A 23,369-nucleotide genomic window follows, 5' to 3' on the forward strand; every position below is an offset into this window, starting at 1 on the left:
GCTTGGAGAAACAGATGATGCTGCAGGGATCAGCTCATCTGGGATTCTGTGCTTTCCCAGGGCAAACCGCATATGCTTTAGCTCTGTCCATCGCCTACTGAGTTGTAGGGCTTGGGAATGTGGAAGGGAAAAAAATCCCCTCCAACACCTCAGCCTGTGCCATCCCCTCTCCTGCGCATCCCTATCTTCAGAGGGGACATTCTTCTGTTACCTGTCTCTCACAGAACTGACTTTTAACAGCTTTTTTACAAAAACAGAGGTTTTTGGAGACAGATTTACTTGCAGGCTTTAAAAGGAATACACATAAAAGAGAGTTTAAATAGTTTTTTTTATTATTTCTTGTGATTTTTCTTTATATTAGATTTCTTTTCTCAGTCAAGAGACAGCATTACAACCTAACAACCAAAACCAGGTTACATACACACAGGCACACTACACAGCGTATCCCAGGCAGTCGTGTCCTTCACTCTGTTGACACACAGCAAATGTTTACACAGTGTCCTACGAGGAGGAGACGCCCTTTCCCTACTAACCTCGCTCACACCGACTGAACACATAACACACGAAAAGGGCGGATTTTGTTAGCTTTGAGCTTCGGACGAGGTTTCAGTCCTACAGCATAGGTGATGTAGAAAAACATGGACCTTGTTTTTGCCTCTTCTCCAAGGTCCAGAGTGGCAGCTGGGCCCCAGTTAAGGCATTCAGCAGAGCCTGGTGATGGAGAGTTGCTTGACGGCCACGTGCCCGCTCTGCCCCAGGCTGGCAGTGGGCGCAGGGCGGCTGGGGATGGGAACATTCTCCGATGCATTTTAGGGAAGGTTTAAGGCAACCTTTTCCAACCTTTCTCTTGAGAGGAAACACCGGCTGTGGAACATGCCGGCTGTTCTGGTGCTCGTCCTTCCTGCTACTGCTCTTGCTCTCCATGCATGGCCCAGTGAGGAACTGGAGTTTAGGCTGAGCTTTTCAAAGCTGCTAAAAGATTTAGCATCCAAAATGCTAAATGCTTTTTAGCTAAAAAAAAAATAATAATCTGAATGTTTTGGGGGGTAATCATTCTGTTGAGCTTCTCTGAAAAGTCTTCACGGCAACTTTAAAAACAACACAGAAACACAGAAATATCAAAAACTGACTCCCCAGTCACCTCTTGCATAGGACTTGTAACTGCAGTTCAGTGATTTATTCAAGTTCTGTAATTGTGTTAAAAAAAGATGACAAACCATGAAAAAGGGTGAAGGCACATGTACAGTCAGTCCAGCATAGGGATGGATAATGTGCAGGGATGAGTTTTACAAGCAGAATACTTGGGGTTGATACATACAGACAGAATATTGCAGTGCTCGGTGGCTCTGTACAAGAACAGTTCTGATACAAGAGAAAATTTTACTAGTTTACTGTTAGACCTTGTGCTGTCCCCTCATCCCTCGACTTCCTGAAGCATAAGGCTGAGGATAAGATTTCAGCGAGATTTGGGCACAGCTGCTCCCAGCTTCCCCAACAAGGAAACATGAGGTGAATGTGAAAGAGCAGAGGAATTTTGGGCTCCCTGTGCAACCCATTTTTATGTTACACTTAGAACTTACTGTGCTGTTTCCCCCTCCATTTGCAAGGAATAAAATCTTCCCCACATACAGGTAATGAAATAGGATCAGAGTGGAAGGCAGAAGGATTTTCAGGTTTAGCTGTAACAGAACCAAAGCTTTGCAGCAGCTTTCATGCTCTGGGACATGGGGTCGCATACCTGTATCTCTGGGGCTGGGAAAGCAACCCCCTTGGCAGCCCAGGAGGCTCTGACTGACTGTACGGGGGACATGCCTGGGTCTCACCGCTCTGCACAGAAGAATTGAAAAGAGAATCACATGTAAGAGCCATCTTTGCTATTAAATGGAGCTGCTCATCCTCGTCATCCTCATCCCTTTAAGGAAAGTTGTGGGTTTAGTTAATGACACAGACTCTTTTAAGAAGCAAAAAGAAAAGCTGGTGGAAGACACATCGATGGATGGCAGGGAAGGGGGAGACCTCCTGCCCAAGCTATGTCCGGCTGTCCAGAGCCCACGGCTGTTAAGTGCTCCCACCACTGGGGTCCTGGAGACAAGTGGAGGACAAAGTGGCATCTCTAACAGGTTTGAGGACACCTCTCACCAAAGGAGGGACTTGCCAGCCAGGCAGAGCCTCTCCCACTGCTGCATTCAGCTTCTTCCTACAGCCACATTCAGGCGACCTGTGGCAGCCACTCCAATCATGAGAATGGGATGAGGATGGAGCCCGTGAGGATGATGGGAAATTACTGACTTTGTATTGAGCATATCTGAGAGAAACAGGCAGAAATAGAAAGCTCCACCCTAAAGAAGACAAGCCCTAAGGGGATCAGCCCCAACTAAGGCCCATTAATGTCCCCAGAAGGTCTGATAGGTGGGTCTGACCATGGCAGATCCCCGGGATGGAGAGGCTGCCAGTGCCGTGGGTGTCTGTCCTCAGATTCCAGTCCCTGTGAGCAGCTGTGCTGAGGAGGTCACCAGACACAGTCCTGTGGTGGAGAAGGACTTAGTGGGAAGCTCTGAGAACTTGGGGACAATTGTGGGGTGCTGGCACATCCCTCCTGCCACCAGCATTTCTGAGTGCAGACAGCAAAGGAGCAGCAAACTTGAGGCATATCCAAGTCGCTTGTGGGAATGGTGGTGGCTGACAATCTCTGGTGGCTCGAGAGTCCCCGTGGCACCAGCTGGACACAGATGGCCTCTCATTTTTACCTGGACACTCAGGAACCGTCACCACCCATTCCCAGGCCAGCAGGGCTCAGTGCTGCCTTCTGGCAGATGCTGAAAACCATTTTGCTTGACTTGAGGTGACCTATCACTTCTTACTGTCCGTTTCCTAATTATTAGATGTGTAATCTCTGGGCACTCAATTGTTTTTCAATAAATTCACATGACATTTACTTTCCACTTTATGCAGGGCACTGGAATTTATACTGGTCTTCCACAGGAGTGACTGCAAAGCTGTGGGAGTCAAGCTTATAACCTCACTGTAGTTTTTTTTCATATTTTTTTTTCATATTTTTTTTGTTCTGACTGGTATGATAAGATATCTAAGAGGGTATTTTTCTCCCCACTGGGGTTGGATGGAAGAGGAAAAGGTATCGGTATGATGTAAAATTATTGATTAGAAACATGCCTAAAGAGAGAAAATTCCCACAGCGGTCTTTGGGATGAGCCATGCATTTATGTTATCCATGATGAGAAAGAAAAGCCGACTCCCATGAAAAGAACTGTTTTCCTCCCAGACGAAGCTTTTGCAGCAGAGGTTTTTGGAAAGCAGATTTGTGAGTGCAGATTGTAGCACTCACACAGGTGAGGAAGGCTTCTGCTGCTACTCCCTTAGCAACCCCCCCCGGCCTTGTAGCACAAGCAACAGCCAAAATCCGGGGTGAGGACTTTGTTGTGGCTGCCAGTGAGCGTCCTACATGTGCCGTGGCCTCCAGCCTGGCATTGACCGGTGCAGGAAGCACAGCTATGGGAAGGTGGGGGGCACGGGGGTGTCCTGACGCATCCCAAGAGCCGGCACTTCTGCAGGAGGGCCACCCTTCCCGCTCCCGTCCTGCTGGCTGGGGGAGCCTCGCCACACATCGGGTTCATCCATCGCACGAGTACCAGGGCAGCCGGACCAAAACAACTCAACTGAGATGCAAATCTTGCTTGGAGAAGATTCCTACACCATGGGGGCTTCAATGGTGGTGGAAAGATCCTTCCCACTGTAGAGGGTGTGCTGCCTCCACAAGCTCCAGCCAGCACTGACAGCACTGCCCTCCCAGCTGCCCATCCGTGCCCATTCCGCACTGCAATTCCAGAACAGGGCTGCAAAGCTGCTGCTGTGGCTGGACCCATCTCACTTGTCTGAACCCCAGCACTGCTATGCTGCCCAGAAAAGCTGGCATTTACTGAACAGGGATTTGCCCAGGCCTCTCCACCAGGAATTCTTCCTTTTTTTATGCTTTCAGTGCAAGAAATACAAAAATATCTTCCCTCAAATCCGCCTGTCACCTACATCACCATTTTTCCAGGTGATTGTTCCAATGGCTTCCCCCATCCTGGCTGTCTCCTGATCCCAGTGGTGTTGTAGGAGTCAGGCCAGAACGTCCAGCTCTGCTGCACTTCCCAAATTCTTGGAGGCTCAGTGCTGAAAATCTGTACCTGGTTGTTCACAGAAAAGTCCAAAAAGGGACAAGCCACATTCTAGCAACTATAAGGTGAATTCTCAGGACATGAACAAGCAAAGAGGGGCTGCTGCCCAGGAATGGCCCCACCATGAGGGGCCACAGCTTCTTTTCCACACCGGAATGTCAGAGCATCAAACCCTGCAGCTCCTCCAACACAGCCTGGGCAGCCTCTCACCACCATGTTCTGCCACAGGCCCCATCCCTGCAGCATCCCTCACAGACCAAACCAAACCCCACATCCTAGCAGAGAAGCCTGGAAAAAAGACATTTTTAAAGACCCCAGCAGATTGGTTTGTCCCTGAGTCCATGCTGTAGTTTCCCCCTACAAAAGTAAAGAAAAGAAAGCAAAATCATCCCAGTTGTCCCAGCAGGACCAGCCCAAGGGCTCCCTGTGAGCACCTTCCCATCAGGAGCACCACCCAACTCATCACAACACTGGGTGCAAAAAAAACCCCAACCAATAAACCCCTAAAAAACTCAACCCCACCTACTGAACACCCACACCAGGCTGTGAAGTATCTACACATGCACACAGGTGCACACACCAAAGTTCTCAGTTTTTAAGCACCTTTCATTTGTTTTAAGATTCGAGGAGACAAATAACCTCAATGAAAAGGAATTTTCTTGTTCTGGCAACAGCGGGCAGGAGGTCTTACTGCTGGGCAGGAGCACAGGTTGAACACCCTTTTGCCACAGCACAGGGAAGGTGGGTCACACTAGGGGGTGACAGTCGCCTTGCAGGGGGTTGGCAGGTGAGTGTTAGGTGTTAATACACAACAAGTGTGCAAACAACAGAGGGGGGTCGCAGGAGCAGAGGTTTGCTGTGGTACATGCACTCTGCTAACCTGCTTGGACTCTGGTTTAACCTCTTCATGAAAACATTAATAATTTATTAATCCTTTATAAACATACTCTGGATATAAAGTGTGATAATAGTTCTGCTTCATGTCCTGTGCTTGCTGGGCACAGCATGAGGAAAGACACCTCAGACTGGCATGGAAAGAAGAAAGGAAAAGAACAGTTTGCATTTGCTTCTGAAAACCAGCATCACCTGTTGGAAATGGGTGCCTGGGAGGCTGGGAGCTGGGGGCTGGGTGTCAGTGTCAGTGCCATGGCTGCCCCAAGCTCCCCAGGAACACGGCCAAGAGGTTCTGGTTCACAACAGATGAGCAGGACACAGAGGAGGATTTCGATGAGGGATTTCTCCTGGGGTACCATTTCCATGCAGACCAGTGGGCACAGGAAAGCCTGGTAGGTGAGACAGGGCAGGATCTGCCCTGAGCTCACTGCTGCCTGTTCCTCTGGGAGCTGTGGAGGGTAATGGGGTCGCAACCAGCCTCTGATTTCTGGAGTGCTCTGGAGGGACTGGCGGCGACTTGGATGTGCAGGAGGAGAATTTGCAGTGGAGAAGAGGCTGGGGGGCAGGATGCTGTGTGGCTTCTCCACTTCTTGATGTGTTTTTGGGCTGGAGAGGAAATGATTCCTCTAATGGTTCTGCCTGGTGGCCACAGAGCAGATCATCCAGCAACATGGGAAGAGCGGGATAGGGAAGGCAGCACCTCATCGGACATCCGGGAGCTCGGGCTCAGCCCCTGCTTGTCATCACAAGCACCTTTGCCAGAGTCTCTGCACATGCCATGCTCCTGGTTCACACCAGGCATCACTTCAGGGGGAAGAAAAGGCATTTATGTGAAGCCCAGGAAGCCAAAGGGGGTAAACGTTCCCTTCCAGTCAGTGTCTTCACCAAGAAGATACTAGAGGTGGGACAGGGCGATCTCCAGTGTGGTCTCAGGCTCAGCAAGGGACGGAGGTTGCCAGGAGGCCCAAGGAGTGTGGGACAATGCCAAGGGCAGGGGATAACATCGACTTCCCCAGCTCTGTGCTTTTGGGAACACTACGTCATCGGAGTGGAGGAGAAACGCTGCAGGTGAGCAGCAGCATCCGGCTCCTGCGGGCCAGGCTCCCCAACCCAGAGCCTGGACCAATTTGTTTTTAATCTCTTTAAAAGAATTAATAACTACCAGCTGTCTGAAGTTGGGCTCACCACAATTCCTTCAGCCGAGGTCCCCGGCTAATATTAAGGGATGTAACACGGTGAATGGAAGAAACTCTCGTGAAATCAGAATTTCTGGGGGGGTTGTAAGGGTTTTTCTTTTTTTCAGAGGGTAAGAATTCAGGCTGTGAGCTGGCCACGAGCCAGATACTTTCCCAGGGCACAAGGTGCAAAACCTGTCCCTAAAGGGAGGGAGCTGGGGGCGATCAGCAGATTTCTGCTGGGTTTAGAGCCATCTCAGCTGGTGCCGGAGCCAGTGAAAAGTCTAGACCATGTTCTTCCAAAGGCAGAATGAATCTGTCACAGGTAGGGGAGGGATGTGCATTAAAAATCAATGTTTTCTACAATGGGATTTGGCCCTTCATGGGAAAGGATGCAACTTTTAGCGGGGATGGGGAAAGATGCACCTGTTACAGCTCCTGTTACAGCAATCCTCTCACTCAGGCCTGCCCCATCCTGACCCTTTGCAGCCACTCCTAGACCCATCTTTGTCCTTACTTCGGCCTCTTCCCTCCGGCCTCTTCTTCAGCATCTCTTCACCACCACCATCGACATGCTTTTACCACCTCAGGGAAGCTGTGCAGATCCCTGCCTCTGCTCCCCTCCCAGGGATTGACACCAGGCAGCCGATGCTCCTTGGCTTAACATTGCCTCTTCCAAGTATAAAGGTATGGAGGGAAATATATACACAAACATATACAGGCGCATCTGTAGGGAAAGAGGTGTGGCTGGGGCAGGTGAGTGGCTCCAGGAGGAAGGGGCTCGCTCGGGTGGGGCCACCAGCCACGGTGATGCCACCACTGCCCTGGGCTGGCCACCCCTCCCAGCACAGTGGCCAAGGGCTCCGGCACGGTGCTGGGATGGTGCTTTGATTCCTGAGATTGCTTTTAAGGTTGATTTAAAAAAAACACCGTGATGCATCAGGAGCCACCGTGACGCATCAGGAGCCACCTGGCTGACCCAGCCACAAAGGTTCCACCAGTGCTTCCCACCACGAGCCCCTTCAGGACCTGCAGTGGGGGTTTATCATGGTAAAAACGTAACTAAGAAGTCAAGGAGGGAGGGGAGTATTTGCTGGTTGTGCAGGACGGAAGCATTACTTAGTGTCATTGACGAGATTTTCCTAAAAATCCCAGATCTCGTGGCTTTGTTTCTCTTTTCACCTTTGCTCGGTGTCTCTGTGACATCCCAGCCTGGTTGTACGTGGAGTCATGATGTGGTGAGGAAAGGCACTGTTGTCACAGGCTTGTCAGGACAAACAGGCTTCGCCATGGATTTTGGGAACAGGTGATTTCCCAGGGAATACCAATTTCCTGTGTGAAGGCTGGCGAGGCTGTGAGGGTGGAGGGGTCAGCATGGCCCTCCATGCCGGCAGCTCCAGAGGTTGCTGGCCCAGCTGGCATCGAGGGCGAGGGGTGAGGGGAGCAGTGAGGGCGGGTGGAGGAAGATGAGGAGTGTGGGCCAGGCGTGTGGGAGTGGGGAGCGTGGAGTGGAACTGCAGCCGGTGTCACCGGTGTCCATGGGGGCCGGCACTCCCGGGGGCCAGTGTCAGGGGGTGAGGGCCCCCTCGGCGGGGCAGCGGCAGCGCAGCCGTCCCGGCGAGGTCAGTAGTTGCAGTGGCGCTGGCAGGGCTGGTGCACGAAGGCCCCAGGGAGCTGCTTGGCGCGGCGGGGCGGGCGCTGCCGGGCGCGGTTCTGCCGCTGCAGCGCCTTCTGGCCCAGCCGGTGCCGCTCCGCCAGCTGCTTGGCCCGCTGCACCCGCTGCGCCTGCCCCACCTTGTCCAGGATGGCCGCCTTCACCGCCAGGGACCGGCCGTGGTGCGCCACGGGCCGCTCCAGCCGCGGCTCCGGCACCTCCCTGCAGAGAGAGGAGCCGTCAGCGACGATGGCATCGCCCTCACCCTCCCCACCAAGGGCACCGAGGGCACCAACCCCTCCCCACACACTGTGCCCTGGGATGGGCCGGGCACCTCCTGCCCCAACAGTCTCCCAAGGGCAGGGATGCTCCAGCACAGGCAGGCTCTGGGACACCTGGACAAATCCAGACACCACCAGGAACGGGGTGTTCCCACAGCCCCTTACCGTAGCTAAGTCCCTTGAGCCTGGTCTGTCTCCATTCCACTGTGACCCCTTTTGTCCCCTGGCTAGTCTTGAGTTCCCTTTGGCCATTCTCTGCCCCCTCCATCACTGAAGAGCCTCTAAAGCTCTAGAGATCAAGCTGTGGTCTCAGGGAGACTTTGGAAAGAGAAGTCCTGGAGGTGTCACTTAGCCAGGAGCAGTGTCCCCTAATCAAGAATGGTGTTCCCTAGCCAAGAACGGCATCCCCTAACTATGAATGATGTCCCCTAGCCAGGAACAGTGTCCCCTGACAGGAATGGTGTCCCCTAGCCCAGGGTGAAGTTTACCCTGAATTCTTACTCCTCCCCTGTCCCAGTGAGGGGCTCTTGGGGGAGATGCTGGAGGGCTGGGACTGGGGGGCAGCAGGGACCCCATGGCACGGTGGGAGCCGGGGCTCAGCCAGCAGTGGCAGGGCTGAGCGCACGCACAGTTCAGGTTTTCCCTGCGTACTGGAGGCAACCCTGGGGAAGGACAGAGCTCCAGGCTGTGGTCCCAGGAATGTGTGGGGAGGACTCCAGCCCACAGGCCTTGGGGAGCAGCAGGCAGCAGGGCCATTTGGGGCATTTCTGTTTATTTTCCTCCTGTGCTAAGCTGCAGCTTGGGGCAAGAAGCTGGTGGTGTCCCACTCCCACACAGCTGTGGGATACCCCTGTGCTGGGCCAGCATGGGGTCAGAAGCGGGATCAAGGGGGGCTTCAGCACCTTCCTGCCTGGGGAGCCAGGGGGACCACTGTGCCCAAAGGCCACCCTGTCCTATTGGGTTTGCTTTGCTTGGGCCATACCTATGGAAAACAACGGTGTAAGGCCAGCCTGGCAACCCCCTAGACTGGTGATGCGGTGACAGGCGGTATTAGCACAGGTGGCATCAGCATGAGTGGTATAAGCCGCACCAGGAGACCCTGCTTGGGGCAGGGGATACACCCCTCTCCTGCCACAGCCCAGTGCCAAGCTCACGGTCCTGCACCCACGGCTGTCCAAACACGCTGCTGAGACCTCCTCAGCAGAGGATTTTGGGACACAGGGGCTGCCAGCCTTGCACAGCATCTGGCCAGATGTGCAGAGTACTCCCTTGAGATGGGGCATGGGGACACTGATGTCCCCCACCGCTCCACTCTGTCTATGGGACATGCTCTCGGGTGTACGAGGGGATTTGGGATGCCAGGGCTGACCCCGGTCCCTCAGCAGGTGCTGGGGCTGCCAGTCCCTAACAAACACCCTCAAAGTGCACTCACCCGGCAGCATCGTCCTCGAGGCCCTCCCCATCCACCTCGAGGGTGCTGGTGACGTAGACGGACATGCTGGGGTGCTCGATGAGCAGGTCCTCCATGGGGCTGCTCCCCACGCCGTCAGGGCCGGGCTCCTCTGCAGTAAAACAGGGGGGAGGGGTGACAAACCAACTCTCGTCCATCAAGCAGGGACCGGCCGGAGCCAGGGAAGCGGCTGGTGGCGGTGGCGGACCGGGGGGCGTCGGGCGGGGCCGCGCCGAGCGCCCGGTACCGCCAGCACCCCCTCGCCGGGCTGGGCCGGGGCGGGCACGGCTGCCTGGGGGCGGGGGTGCAGAGCCATGCGGGGCGAGCGGGGACACACACACATACCATGTACAGTGGGGAGGGGAGGGGGGAGAGAAAGGGGCATCGTTAGTGCAAGAGACACCCCACCGCCACCGCCACCGCCAGAGACGGGCGCGGCCCCGCGGGGAGGGACACGTCGGCCGTGCCCCCGCCCCAACCAGCACCCACCGCTGCCGAGGGACCCGGCTTCAGCATGGAAAGGAGCGTGGTTAGGCGAGTTGAACCAAAAAGTGGGGGAACCAGCAGGGTTTACTGCAGCAATGGGGTTTTTTCCTTCTCAAAAGGAAGAAAGTTCAGGCAGCAAGAAACGCTGCTTTTGCCTTTTCGGATGGCACCTGAGCCGTGCCATGCCGTGCCGCTCCAGAGGAACGCCAGCATGCCTGCGCCCACAAACACCACCCAGCACTTTGCAAACATGGAAACCAAGCACACACAGAGGGGGAAAAACAGTCCACACCTTTTCTCTGGAAGAAATCACAGGAATAAATTCTTCAGCAAAGGTTTTCGCTGTGCCTTCAGCTTCAGTCCCTTAGAGGCCAAATTTTGGGTGCCTGATACAGGAGCTGACCCCCCCACCCTTCCAATGGCCAGCCTTCCATGCTTTCCCTTCCTCATCTCTACCCGGCAAAAGCACTTGGGCTGCTGCTTTCCTGGGCTGCTTGTGCTTGGAATTATTGGTGGTGTAATGGGAGGGGAGCCTGCATTTAAGATTAGGTGAACCCATTCCCAGACTCATCAGGGGGATTTGAGGGAACTGGTGTCAGTGAGGGGGGAGGCAGTGCAATATCTATATGGAGGCATGTGACCCTGTGACTGGGTGAGGGAGCATGAGGAATCAAAGGTGAATGTGTTCTTGCGTGGAGAAATGCAGTGCATGAGCACGAGCATGGTATTCCCAGCTCTGTGCATCTCCAGCTCCTCCCTTAGCTGATGCCCCAGCCCAGGGCTCAGGACAGGTCACAACTGGCCTTGCAAACATGAGAGTGTCTTTCTCCAGGTCAGTGGATATCAGGCTATTAATAGTTGTTGACATGATGGGCTGTAGATTATTTGTCTGCCTGGAGACAGCCATTGAGCCCAGCTGGAGCATCCCCGGTCCAGCAGCACTCCCACAACAGGGGTCTGTGGGCACAGGGGCAGGGGGCTCAGTGCAGCCTCTCCAGGGCTCCCTGTTCCCATCCTTTGCCAACCTGGGTTTTAATGTCACAAGCAATTTTTCAGGATCCTCAAATCCCTGGGGATATACTCCCAGCCATATCCTGGGAAATGCTCTTGGCTCCCTCTCTGGGTCCTGAGCAGAGCCAGGCTGGGCAAGGGGGTGAGAGGAGCATCGGAAATGCTCCTGGAAGATCTGGGTAATTTGAGTGCATTTTGGGGTAATGATCAGGCTGAGAGGGACCGAATCTGGAGGCTTCCTAAACTGCTGGGAGGGAGCCAGGCTGGGAACTGCTGCTGGCCACCATGGCTCCAAAGGGAAGGATGGGGCTGGAGCCTCCACATTTCGCTTTTAAAGTGCTTCACATAACTCCAGCCTCAGAAATAGGGCTGAAAGAATCTGGTCCCTCACTGCTCAGGGATTGCTGTGGGAACAGAAGGCAATGGAATTAGCAGTGGGATCGTCGCAAGCAGACATGCTGCTGGAAGCCAGTGCTGCACCAAGAGCCCAGCCACGTCACTGGGAAAAAAATGGGACTGTTTTGTACCAGAGTCAACCCTTGGTCCCCTCGGAGCCAGCTGCAGTCTTGGACCCAGGGATCAGGGCACAGGTCAGTGTTTCTCTGGCTGGGGAAACTCCTGGCTCCTTCTGGCATGCTTTAGGCACGCTGCAGCTGCTGCCAGCTGGCCCAGACTCCTGGCAGCTGCACACCCGCTGCTCCAGGGACGTCCTTGCAACCAGCCCCCTCCCATGTCACTGCTGTGACCCACTCCAGACAGTCAGCTGAGAGCCCAGAGGACAGGCAACCCTGCACAGCTGCCCATGCCCACACCATCCATCACCTCCACCAGCTCCCATAGTGCTCCCTCCCACGAGGCACAGAGATCCCTGTCCCCCATCCCAGGCTTGTTCCTGCTCTGGTCCCCTCTCCAGGGGATATGGGGGAGAACTCTAATGAACAACTCCCATCACAAAAACAAGCATGGTGGGGACAGGCAGGGAACATCTGCTCAGAGGACTGCTGCCTGCAAGAGGGAGGGAGGACAAAACTCTCCTCCTAAACCCCCTTGGCTGGGGCACCACAGCTAACAGAGCACGGGCACCAGGAGCTCCTGCACAGGCAGGCGAGTTTGTCTATGGTCACTGCTGAATGAAAAGGTCATAAAAATATCATTGTAATTGGCTGAGTCACTAATGCCACAACAGAAACTCCAGGGTCTGCGTGGAGCTGGAGAAGCTCCGCACAGGAGGAATTCAATTCATCTGGTTGGTGTCAAACAGGGCTCTGGACGGTTGTCACCGTCCCTGGGAAGGGGGAGCCCTGTGGGTTCTCTAGGTACAGGGACCTGGTGCCAAACATCCCTTGTGCTTGGCATGGGCACTGGGAATGAGTTGGGAAGATAACCCCTTTGGAACTGAGATTTGCTCCCCTCAGATGACCCAAACATAGCCAGATCACTGGTGGCATATCCCCAGCTGGGACAGCCCTGCCACCTATCCTCTCATGGGGACAACCCTGGTGTCCCACCAGCTCCTGCTTTGCTTTCAGCAGAGGCAGAGCAGGGAGCAGCTGAGCCTGGCTCCTCCTGGAAAAGTGCTGGCCAGGGCACAGCTCAGCTCCAGCCGGTGGGCAGAGCCTGCAAGGGCTGGGTTCTCCACCCCACTGAGCCCTGGCAGGCAGGATCACATCAAAACTCTGGATAATCTCCCTGGCTGGTGCCATGCCAGGGTCCCATCCTGGCACAGAGACACCTGGAGGATCCTGAGCAGCTGCAGCCCTGGCCAGGGATGCTGACACTGCTCCCACACTGGTGGAAAGTCAGGAATCATCACTGGGAAAAAGGAGGAGCAGGTCAGGGGCTGCTGCGGTGACCACAGGGCTGGGCACCATGGACAGGGCAAGGGGACCAGGGGAAAAAGGATGAAGGGCAGAGCTGATCCCATGTGGTGTGAGCTCATCTGCTGACATCTCAAGGGGTTTGCTCTGCTCTGCAAAGACAAAGTTCAATGGAGGCTGTGGGAAGCCAGTCCTGCTGCTTTCCTCACCTGCAAGATCAATTACGAGCCAGCCATCCTCCTCCTCTTCCTCCTCGACAAAGGGTTTGGGCTCCTCTAGGCCCTCTGGCGCATTGCTGTCACTGAAGAAGAGGCTGGTGAGACGCTGAAACATGGTGGGGAGTGGTCCGGTGGGATGGACAGTGAGTTAGAGCTTCTGCTGGGCACCAGCTTCCAGGCACGGAGATGGGAGTGATGTGCAGGGAGGGGAAAAACAGCCCTCGAGGTCTTGTTGGTGGCAGAGCCGCTTTGCTGCCAGAGGAATCAAAGTTAAGTGGTGTGTACTGCAATTGTGAGATTCTTCACTTGGCTTCAGTGCAAAGGCCTGTAAAAGGAGAGAAAAAGGAATAATGGATTAGAACTGGCTGGCAATATGGCCCTCCTGTATCCCAGGAGCTTGGACGGGCTTGAGGGGACGGCAAAAAGGTGGCTCTGGCACTGATCTGTGCCATGGGCTGTCCCAGATGGTGGCACCTCCAAGGGCATCAGGCACGGTGTCTGAAAGCAGCAGTGAAGGGCTGGGTGCCTGTGCTCTGGAGCCTCCACCAGCATCAAGCCCCATATCATGTCCCCTTCCTCATGGGCGGGGTCTCCCAGGGGATCCATCCACCAGAGCTGGCAGGGACAGAGCCAAACACTGTCCCCAAGTCAGGTGAACATGCCAAGGCCCTCACAGCAGGCAGAGTGAGGACAGCGTTATCACAGAATCACAGAATGGCTTGGATTGGAAGGGACCTTAAAGACCATCCTGTTCCAACCCCCTTTGTTATGGGCAGGGACACCTTCCAGAAGACCAGGTTGCTCCAAGCCCCGTCCAACCTGACCTTGAACACTTTCAGGCATGGGGCAGCCACAGCTTCTCTGGGCAACCCTTGCCAGGGCCTCACCACCCTCACAGGGAACAGTTTCTTCCCAATATCCCACCTAACCCTGCCCCCTGTCAGTTGGAAGCCATTGCCCCTTGCACAAAGTCCCTCTCCAACTCCATTGGAGCCCCTTCAGGCCCTGGAAGGGGCTCTAAGGTCTCCCTGGAGCCTTCTCTTCTCTGGGTGAACACCCCCAGCTCTGTCAGCCTGGCTCCAGAGCAGAGGGGCTCCAGCCCTCAGAGCATCTCCAGGGCCTCCTCCAGACTTGCTCCAATAGCCCCACATCCTTCTAGTGCACCAGAGCTGGAGGCAGCACTGCAGGTGGGGTCTCACCTGAGCGGAGCAGAGGGGCAGAATCCCCCTCTCACCTGCTGCCCATGCTGTGGGATGAGCCCAGGATGCTGTTGGCACTCTGGGCTGCCAGCACACACTGTTGGCTCATGTCCAGCCTGTCATCCCAGCCCTTGGTGAGTCTCTGCCCCATCTATGCTTATCGTTGTTTTACCCCTGGGGAAGCACATCTCCCTTGGTGGGGGCAGAGGTCAGCACTCACTAACTTCATTAATGACTGCCAAGCTTCTGGCAAGGCACAGGGACAGCAGCCACAAGGTGCAGACTGTTATTTGTGTGGACAAAATACCTTTTGGTCCAGAGATATTAAAGGGCATTAAAATGCCATCAGGAGCTCCATGAAGGGAGAGGAGCGAGTGGGGTGCTGCCATGCTTGGCACACTGACATGGGTGCATTCAGAGGGTAAATCCCCAGTTCATGGCTCTGTCGACCAAGGGGCCAGGGAGCCTGTGAGTGTTCCTCCACCCTGGTGAAGCCCTACCTGCTCTAGGCAGTGTGGAAAAGGAAGGGTGCAGGGAGGCACAATGTGTCCATACACATCCCAGTCCTCCAGTAGCTCAAGTTTTAGCTCAGACCTGCCTCCCAGTGAAGTGGCTTCTCCAGCCCCAGCATCCTGGGAAGGTGGCTGGCCTGGGCACTCTCTGAAGTTCTGGGGTTCAGGCATCATTCATCCCTGTGGGATGGCTGTGCCTTTTGCTGTCTCTCAGGTGGCTTGGTAGGTACAACATCTGCTCCACAAGGCAGAAAATGAGAAATCAAGGGAGCCTTACCCCTGGATGGGATCCCCTGGGCATCATGGGCTCTGCTCTCTGCCACCCCCAGGTGCAGAAGGGAGTGATGGAGCAGCCCTGAAGCACACAGCTCTCCCTCCCCAGCATGGCCAGGGCAGCAGTATGACACTACCTGTCCCCTTGAGCAGCTTGCAAGCCCCAGGTGACTCGGTTGCCCCAGAGGTACAGGGCAGACCATGGGCTACAGCTGTACCCAGCTCCAAATCCCAGCGCTCAGGGGTCCGGCCCAGCTTCCCAGTCCCTCTGGGATGGCTTGGCTGAGGCTCATGGAGCGTCTCACCAGTACGAATCAGAGGTCAGGGAGGACTCCCTACTCTGTGTCCTTAAAGGGTCCCCAGCTTCCCCTGAAGGCACTGAGCAGGGAGGTTTTGGGCACTGAGACATGACAAGAGTTGTTTCTCTGACTGCAGCCTGAGCCCTCACCTCCCAGCCCCCATCACAGCCACGACTGTGGCAAGGCCTCAGCTATTCTGTTATCCTCCAGTGCTCATGATTGAGTTATCCAGACACTCCCTTTACCACATCATTAAAGCATAATAGTATAAGTTAGGGAAACAACGGGAAGAGGGGCTGACACCCAGCTGGGCACTGAGCGAACCCAGCCCATTGGGCTCCCTCGTTCTCCACACTGAGGGAATGGGATTCCCCTCCCACGGGATGTCCATGTGCACCCATCCTCCTCTGGGCCAGGCTGGCAAAGGGCACCAGGGTTGGCCCTGAGGGCTGTGGCACACAGCCACAGCTTCATCACATGTCAGCTCTGCCTAGAAACCTGGCATCTGCCTGAGCACTTGCCTATTCAGTAAATAGCTTTTAATATTATATTAATGTTATTTATTTAAGAAGTTTATTAAATATCAAAGAGTGGCAGAAACCCCACAGCTCCCAGGTACCCGCTGGTGATGTCTCAGGGCCTCCTGCTGTTTTCTCCTCCCCAGCTCCCCAGGTAGGAGGGAACAGGGCAGCTTGTGGCAGGCACAGAGGCCACGGGGGGCTCCAGTCCCCCAAGGCTCTGGCCCAGTGTGAGGCCAGGAGGGGGTTCCTATGCTTATTGAGCTGGGGCATTCCCAGGCTGGCCAAACTGCCGAGCCAAAGCTGACCCAGTGTCATGAGGCAGGTCCTCAGGGTGGCACACTGGGGCTGGGGACAGCAGGGTCCCTTGTGCTGTACCCCAAGCCCTCCATGCTGGGAGGACACTGTCAATGCTCTTGACCTGCCTCATGCAATTTTTAGTCTTTCCCCCTGCCTAGATGTGAATGTCACCCAACAGCAGAGCTGGGGACAAGAGCTGGCACATGGCGACAGGGGAGGGCAGCAGCCCCAGTTTGGCTTCCAGGGAAAGGTCACCCAGAAAAGCACCCAAGCAGCTACCACAGGCCAGGGGCTGAGCCAGGCAAGGATTCTCCCTGTTGCCTCAGCAAAGCCAGTCTGGCATGTCTTGCTGCCAGGCTTGGCACCACCGGAGTGCTCCCTTCGCTCTGTGGGCTTGGCTCATCCTCCAGCAAGCTCAAAGCCAAATGACCAATGACACAGTCAAAACCTTTTAGTTTTCTTTCATTAAAACATGACAACAGCTTTAACTGGACAGTAAAAAGGCTGTTCCCTCTCTGCCCCCTCAGGAACACCTTAGAGCATTTGCTGCTTAAAGGCTGGTCCCCAAAAAATCAGAGGGTGCAGGCAACGGGCCAGTCAGGAGCTAAGGTGTCTGGACTTCCCAGGTACCCACCCCAACCCAGAGGTAACCTGCCTTTTCTGAAGACACAGCAGACACTATTATTTTCAATTGTCTTCTCTCCCAAATTTAACTTCATTTTCCTTCTCTCAATAATTAAAGAGCCTGGGACCACGCTCCCATCACTCACAGTCAGCGCTGTGATAAGGGGTCAGCAGGGGCTGTCCTGGGTCAGCAAGGGCTGTCCTGCTCCAGAGGAATCCCACGGCACTACGGAGGGTTAGGCAAAGGGCAGGGGGCTGCAGGCAGAGCACAGGGGCTCATGGGCTCTGTGACAGCTCTGGGGGAAGCAGGAAGAGTTAAAAACTGCCCCAAGAGCAAAACTTGATCATTTTAAAGGATCATTCCCCAAAGAATTCAAGTAAGCCACCAGCTATCACCCTACCTGAGCCAGGGAGCATGGGGTGGCCTTGAACCCCTCACTGGTGCAAGGGGGTCCATGCTGTACCGTGGAACATGGGTGGGCTACAGTAGCAGAGTCAGCCCCATGGTGGTGCCCAGGGAGCTGTGGAGGGCTCCTGACAGAGCCCTCAAGATCAAACCTGCAGGGTGGAGGCAGGAGTGAGATCCTGGCAGGCAAGGGCCAAAATGAGAGTTAATCCTCCCCCTCACTTTATCCTGTCTGCTCTGAAAAACTTGGGTTAAAGAGGCAGGATGAGGTTCTGATCTCAGAAACTCTCAGCAAGTTTATGGATGACACCAAACTGTGTGGTGCAGTTGATTGAGCAGAAGGAAGGGATGAGGCATCCTGAGGGACCTGGGCAGGCAGAAGGAGCGAGCTCACGTGAACCTCATGCAGTTCAACCAGGCCAAGTGCAAGATTCTGTATCTGGGTCAGGGCAACCCCCAGCATCAGCACAGGCTGAGGGCTGGGTGGGTTGAGAGCAGCCCTGGGGAGAGGGACTTGGGAGTCCTGGTGGGTGACAAATCGGATGTGACTTGGCCATATGTGCTGGTACCCAAAAACGAATCATGTCCTGGGCTCATTCCACAGCATGGGCAGCAGGTGAGCGTGGGATTCTGCCCCTCTGCTCTGCTCAGGTGAGACCCCACCTGCAGTGCTGCCTCCAGCTCTGGGGGCCCAGCACAGGAACGACATGGAGCTGCTGGAGAGAGTCCAGGGAGATGCTCTGAGGGCTGGAGCCCCTCTGCTCTGGAGCCAGGCTGACAGAGCTGGGGGTGTTCACCTGGAGAAAAAAACACTCCAGAGAGACCTTAGAGCCCCTTCCAGTGCCTAAAAGGGCTCCAAGAGAGCTGGAGAGGGACTTGGGACAAGGGATGGAAGGACAAAGGGGAATGACTTCCAACTGACAGGGGACAGGGTTAGGTGGGATATTGGGAAGAAGTTCTTCCCCGTGAGGGTGGTGAGGCCCAGGCTCAGGTTGCCCAGAGAAGCTGTGGCTGCCCCATCCCTGGAAGTGTTCAAGGCCAGGTTGGATGGGGCTTGGAGCAACCTGGTCTAGTGGAAGGTGTCCCTGTCCATTGGCAGGGAGATAGGAACAGGATGGTCTTTAAGGTCCCTTCCAACTGAAACCATTCTGTGAGTCTGCGATCTCCCAGCCACCCGAGAAGGGAGCAGCTTCTGGCCAATGTGATCAGGGCATCATCCTTCAGCTGCTCCAGACCCTCTCTGCAAGCCACCAAGAACATCAGCTCCTCCATCAGCTCATCATGGAGCGCTGGGGGTGACCTCTTCAGCCTTTCACAAGGTAAAAGACTTCTTGGCCAGCTGCTACCCAGACAATGAGATTGCCATATGCCATCTCAGTCTCAGCAGGTTCCACCAGGCACTTCTCTGGCTGGGACAGCCCATAGCCATCAGCAGATCAAGCTCTGAAGTTTCTCCAGGTATTTGGAAAGCCTCTGCTTTCCCTGTGGGAAATGTTTGCCCCATTTACACCAGGGGAACTGGGGCCGGTAGCCTCACAGGAACTGCAGCGCAGGAGGGACCCGAATGTGTCCCTGCCAGGGGATTTAAGTCACTGCTGTGCCTTGTCACCAGGCACAGGTGGTGTCCACATAATTATGCAGTTTGGACAGGCTTTTCTGCCTGGAGAAGATGTGTCCCAGGTGTTCTCCCCCTTGGGACACAAGGGGACTGCCCATGCACCACATCCTTGGGGCTGAGCTGCTCCAGAAACCACACACCCACCTCCTGCCAGAGCCACCACCACAGGACAGCTGCCATCCTTCCTAGGCTTCCACAAACTTCCTTACTTGGCATGACAACTCCATCCCAGCCACTGCCAGCATGAGGGGACAGCCCACAGGTGACATTCACTTGGGGACAGATGAGTTTCTAAATGAATGTTTATCAGAATCCTTCCACAAAGTCCAACAGCTTTTACAATGAGCCAGAAAGTATTAAATATTAAAAGTTAAAGTAGGAGTAAGGAAACCACAATGCATCAAGTTATTCTTTCCCCTTCAGAAACCTCAACACGGTAATTAGTTTTCTGAGTCACCATTGCTGCAAATAACCCCAGGAGCTAAGAATAGGCAACAGGAGCAGCAGTAAAGCCCCGGGATGCGCCTGGAGCTTGCCAGGGTGGGAGCTGCAGCGTCGCAGGACTGGCAGCTCTTAAAAGTCACAGTCTGCAAGAACAACAGCAACTCCCCTTGGGAATGGCAACAGGCTCCCTGAAACTTTCCATAAATACTCGGCGGCGGGAGGGATGCTGCTGCCAGGCGGCAGGAGCGGTCCTTCCTTGGCAGAGCTAAGAATACCCCACGCAGTCATCCCGGCAGGCTGTGGAGGTATAAATCAGGTGCCTTCCTCCAACCCACTTGGGAAATGGGATTTTCAACTCATTTTACCTAAATTAGACAAGCGTTTCACAGGCTCTCTGTGCTGGATGTATCAAAGTCCTAAACCTGGCACAGAAACACAGAACAAAGAAGGGAGTGCAACTTAGGGGGGCTCTGCTCATCACCCCCAAAAATGACTGGTGCATCATCCCTGTACTGTCCTCTATCCATCCCTATCAAGAGAGGGACCAGAGTGGACAAGGGCCTGCCTGGGACAGTTTGGCAGGGTTAGATTAATTGTGGGACACTGGTCCCACAACAATTGTGCTGCAGCTCCAACTGATCCCCTTGCTTTGCCAGCAGCCTCATTAAGGGGGTTCCCCCGGGGGGAGCCCTGGGCACAGGGGCAGAGCTGCACCCCAAGGCTGCTGCCAGCATGGACAAACCAGAGGCTGATTCACAGCTAGAGCCTCTTCTGCAGCAGATCAGGGGAGTGGAAAGGTGAGAAAGCAGAGAGCAGTTAGAAAAATACCCAAAAAACCTCTTAATCATGAGACTCTTCTTAATAATGGCAGACTAAGTCAGCACCTGAAAGGGCTTTCCTAAGCCTGTCCAGGAGCTCAGTGGGGACTGGAGTCCCCACATGCTCCTCCAGATCACACTTGAAGGAAGGGGACCCTGCACAACTGGGAGAATATGTTTTTCCCGGAGCTGGTGTCCCCATTTGCATCAGCTGATGCAAATGCATCAGTGTGATGTCATCACACACAGTCCTGGAAAATCTGTCAGTGTTCAGCAGGATCTGAGCAACCAGGAAATTTTAGATTTGCCATGAGCTGTCCTACGAAACTTTAGAAGTTTCCTCTCTAGGATGCACAAGGTGAAGCATCCCGAGGAGCACCAGGAGGGGAGCAGCCCAACGTTACACCCTCATAAATCACAGAGGCTGAACTACCTGGCACATTGGACTTTGACACCACAGAAGCCCCAAGCTCCCCACCATTTCCCCCAAGCCCACTTGAGCCCTCCCCTTGCTGGAGCAGGGCTTGCTGTGCCATCAGCACTAAAAACCTCTAAGATACAACTTCACATTGCAGGTTTTTCCAGTCTTGCTACAACCAGGTGCTATCGGTTTATTATCCAGGGGAAAAACTTTCATTATGCTTTTCCCTTTGTGTTCAGCCAGATAAGCACCAGTTTCATGCAACAGGTTCCTAACGGTGACAGTGAGCTACAGCAGACAGCTTTTGTCTTTTTTTGTTGTGTGTTCGTTTGGGGTTTTTTTTTGGGGGGGAGGACGAAAAATAAAAGGAGAGGAAAGATTTGTTTTAGAGAAAAAAAAATAGTTCTTGGCACTTTGTAGACCAAACCCAGTGGGAAAGCAGGTCCAGCACAGTCCTGTACCAGAGCCCAACACCTGCTTTTGGGAGGGTTTCTGGGATGGTTTCCTATCCCAGCAAAACCTTGGCCAAATGAGTGACAGCACTTGGCACCTGCCCAGCTCAGCCCTCGCTGGTGCAGCTTCAGCACTGTGTGTTGCTGGGCCCAAGAGAGACACTTAAAACCAGTATTTTGGGATTCCAGGGTGCCAGTGCCTTTGCTCAGGCACTCTGGGAAGGGCTGTAGCTCCACTGTACTCAAGACATATGTATAAAAGAATTAAAAAAGCAATAATGTACTTTTTAACACATTTCTACAGTTACAATCCACAGAATCCAAGCTTTAACACAATGAGCCCCCTTGGATGGAAACAGGAATAGTTCCCAGGGCCTGCCAGGCTCAGTTGAGCTGAGGCGAGAGCCATTAAACCCAGAGGAAAGTTGCCCGTTTAGGATTTATGTCATTTTTTAGCTGTCTCAAAGCAGGTGCTCTTAGGGCAGCAATAACAGAAGGATGTGGTACCTGATGGACTCCTGGGCTCAGCATCCTGAGATGTGGTGGAGCTGCCCCACAGCACAGATGTCAGCATGGCACTGCCAGCACCCTTCCCCTGCCACGCACGGCCCCTTCCCAGGAATCACAATTAAACTCAATAAAAATATGAAAGCACACATCTGAATCTCATTAAAACCAGTGGGATTTATGAAGGAAAGCAAGAGCTAAAGATGGAGGGATTCCAAAGCACCAAGGATTTGCTGGAAATCAGTTAAATAGATAATACATTTCTGTATTCTAGATTTGCATATATTTACATTCTTTACAAGTATTTATTTTATATAGTATATTATAAACACTATATTTTATATAGTATATAATATATACTATATAGTACAGGAAGGTGTCCCTGCCCATGGCAGGGGGTTAGAACGTGATGATCCTTAAAGTCCTTCCCAATCCAAAACCATTCTGTATATTTTATATGTTTACATATATTTATATCACATTTATAATTATACATTCACATTCTTTTTCCAAAAAGCTAAACAGCCTCTAAACAACACAGGGGGGATACACCCACGTTTCCTGCTGGGAAAGAGCCACAGCTGCGACTGGCACGGGAAGGACACGCGGGGCCACCCACGCGGGGCCACCCACGCGTGGCCACTGCGGGCACCTCCCACGTGCCCCCATGTCCCCCCCGGGCCCGGCGGGGTCACCGCGGGACAGGGGGGGGACAGTTATGACGTCTCAATGTCATATGCAAATGAGGCAACGTCACTGCAGCGCAGCCAATGGGAGCGCGGAACGGCCGCGAGTCTTAATCCGGTGATGAAGAAACAAACAACAGGCGGGGGGGGACGCGGCGCCGGGGGGTCCCGGGGACACCCCCCCTCAGGGTGCCCCCTGCCCGCACGGGCAGAGAGCCCGCTGAGCCCCAACCCCGCGGCCCGACCCCCGTCCCGCGGGACTCACCGGTGGTGGCGGTGTCGGGGCGGCGGGAGGCGCTGAGGTAGAGCCGGTGCCGTGCGCTGGCGGTGGCGGTGGCGGTGCTGTTCGGTGCTGGTGGCGGTGCCGGTGCCAGTGCCAGGTGCCGGTGCCAGTGCCAGGTGCCGGTGCCGGTGTCGGTGGGTGCCGAGCGGACCCCCCGGTTGTGCCGCGCACCCGCCGCTCCCCCGCACAAATCGGGACCTTCCCACAGCTGAGCGTGACGTCACAAAGAGGCCCCGCCCCCTCGCTCCCGCAGCCAATGGGGGGGCGCCGCCGGAGGGCGGGGCCGGCGGGGCCCGGCCCGGGTGGGGCCGGGGGGACACGGGAGGGCGGCCCGGGCGCCTCCGAGCCACGGGGCCCGGAGTGGGGCACAGCCCGCGGGAAGGGGGCGGCGAGGGGCTGGGGACCCCTGGCGTGCGGGGGGGAGGGGAAGGGCTGGGGCCCCGGGGCCGCTGGCGGGGAGAGGGGCTCGGGGAGCGGGGGCAGGGAGGAGATGGACGAAAAATAGGAGCTGAAGCCATAAGAGCCCCGATGGCGCCCAGCCCCGCCCGCAGCGCCCCGAGGACGCGTGTGTGGAGGACAGGAAGGGTGCGGGGGATGCCCTGACTCTGCCGAAGGGACGGGACGGAGTCTTGAGGCTTCTCGGACACCCGCTCCCTTCTCCTGCTGCACTGAGGGAGCCTCATACAAAGAGAAACTTTGGTGGGACACAAATGAGGGGGTTGGGGGTGAGTGAGGGGCTGAACCCCCTGGGTGGGGCACACGGTCATTACCCCACCTGCGAGAAGAGCAGAGGTCTGGGGGGACCTGCAGACCAGGAACATCCCAGGGGTGTCACAACCCCCCAG

General features: G+C 55.0%; 1 protein-coding gene across 2 annotated transcripts; it reads right to left on the reverse strand.

Moving 5' to 3' along the window:
• Window positions 1–309: 309 nt before the first annotated feature.
• On the reverse strand, window positions 310–22,598 carry TP53INP2 (tumor protein p53 inducible nuclear protein 2). Of its 2 annotated transcripts, none has more exons than XM_027740442.2 (4): window positions 22,507–22,598; window positions 13,156–13,489; window positions 9,615–9,744; window positions 310–8,123 (listed from the first exon to the last, which is right to left on the reverse strand). In XM_027740442.2, exons 2-4 carry the CDS (start codon window positions 13,277–13,279, stop codon window positions 7,871–7,873), a joined length of 507 nt encoding a protein of 168 aa, XP_027596243.2. In that variant the 5' UTR covers window positions 13,280–13,489; window positions 22,507–22,598; the 3' UTR covers window positions 310–7,870. The 2 variants fall into 2 exon arrangements, with proteins under 2 accessions (XP_027596243.2, XP_027596241.2); XM_027740440.2 differs by having other exon boundaries at window positions 9,615–9,924.
• Between the last annotated feature and the right edge of the window lie 771 nt (window positions 22,599–23,369).

Source organism: Pipra filicauda, unplaced genomic scaffold, assembly GCF_003945595.2.
Source record: "Pipra filicauda isolate LSUMZ 115617 unplaced genomic scaffold, ASM394559v2 scaffold327_size997775_pilon, whole genome shotgun sequence".
Lineage (NCBI taxonomy): Eukaryota > Metazoa > Chordata > Aves > Passeriformes > Pipridae > Pipra > Pipra filicauda.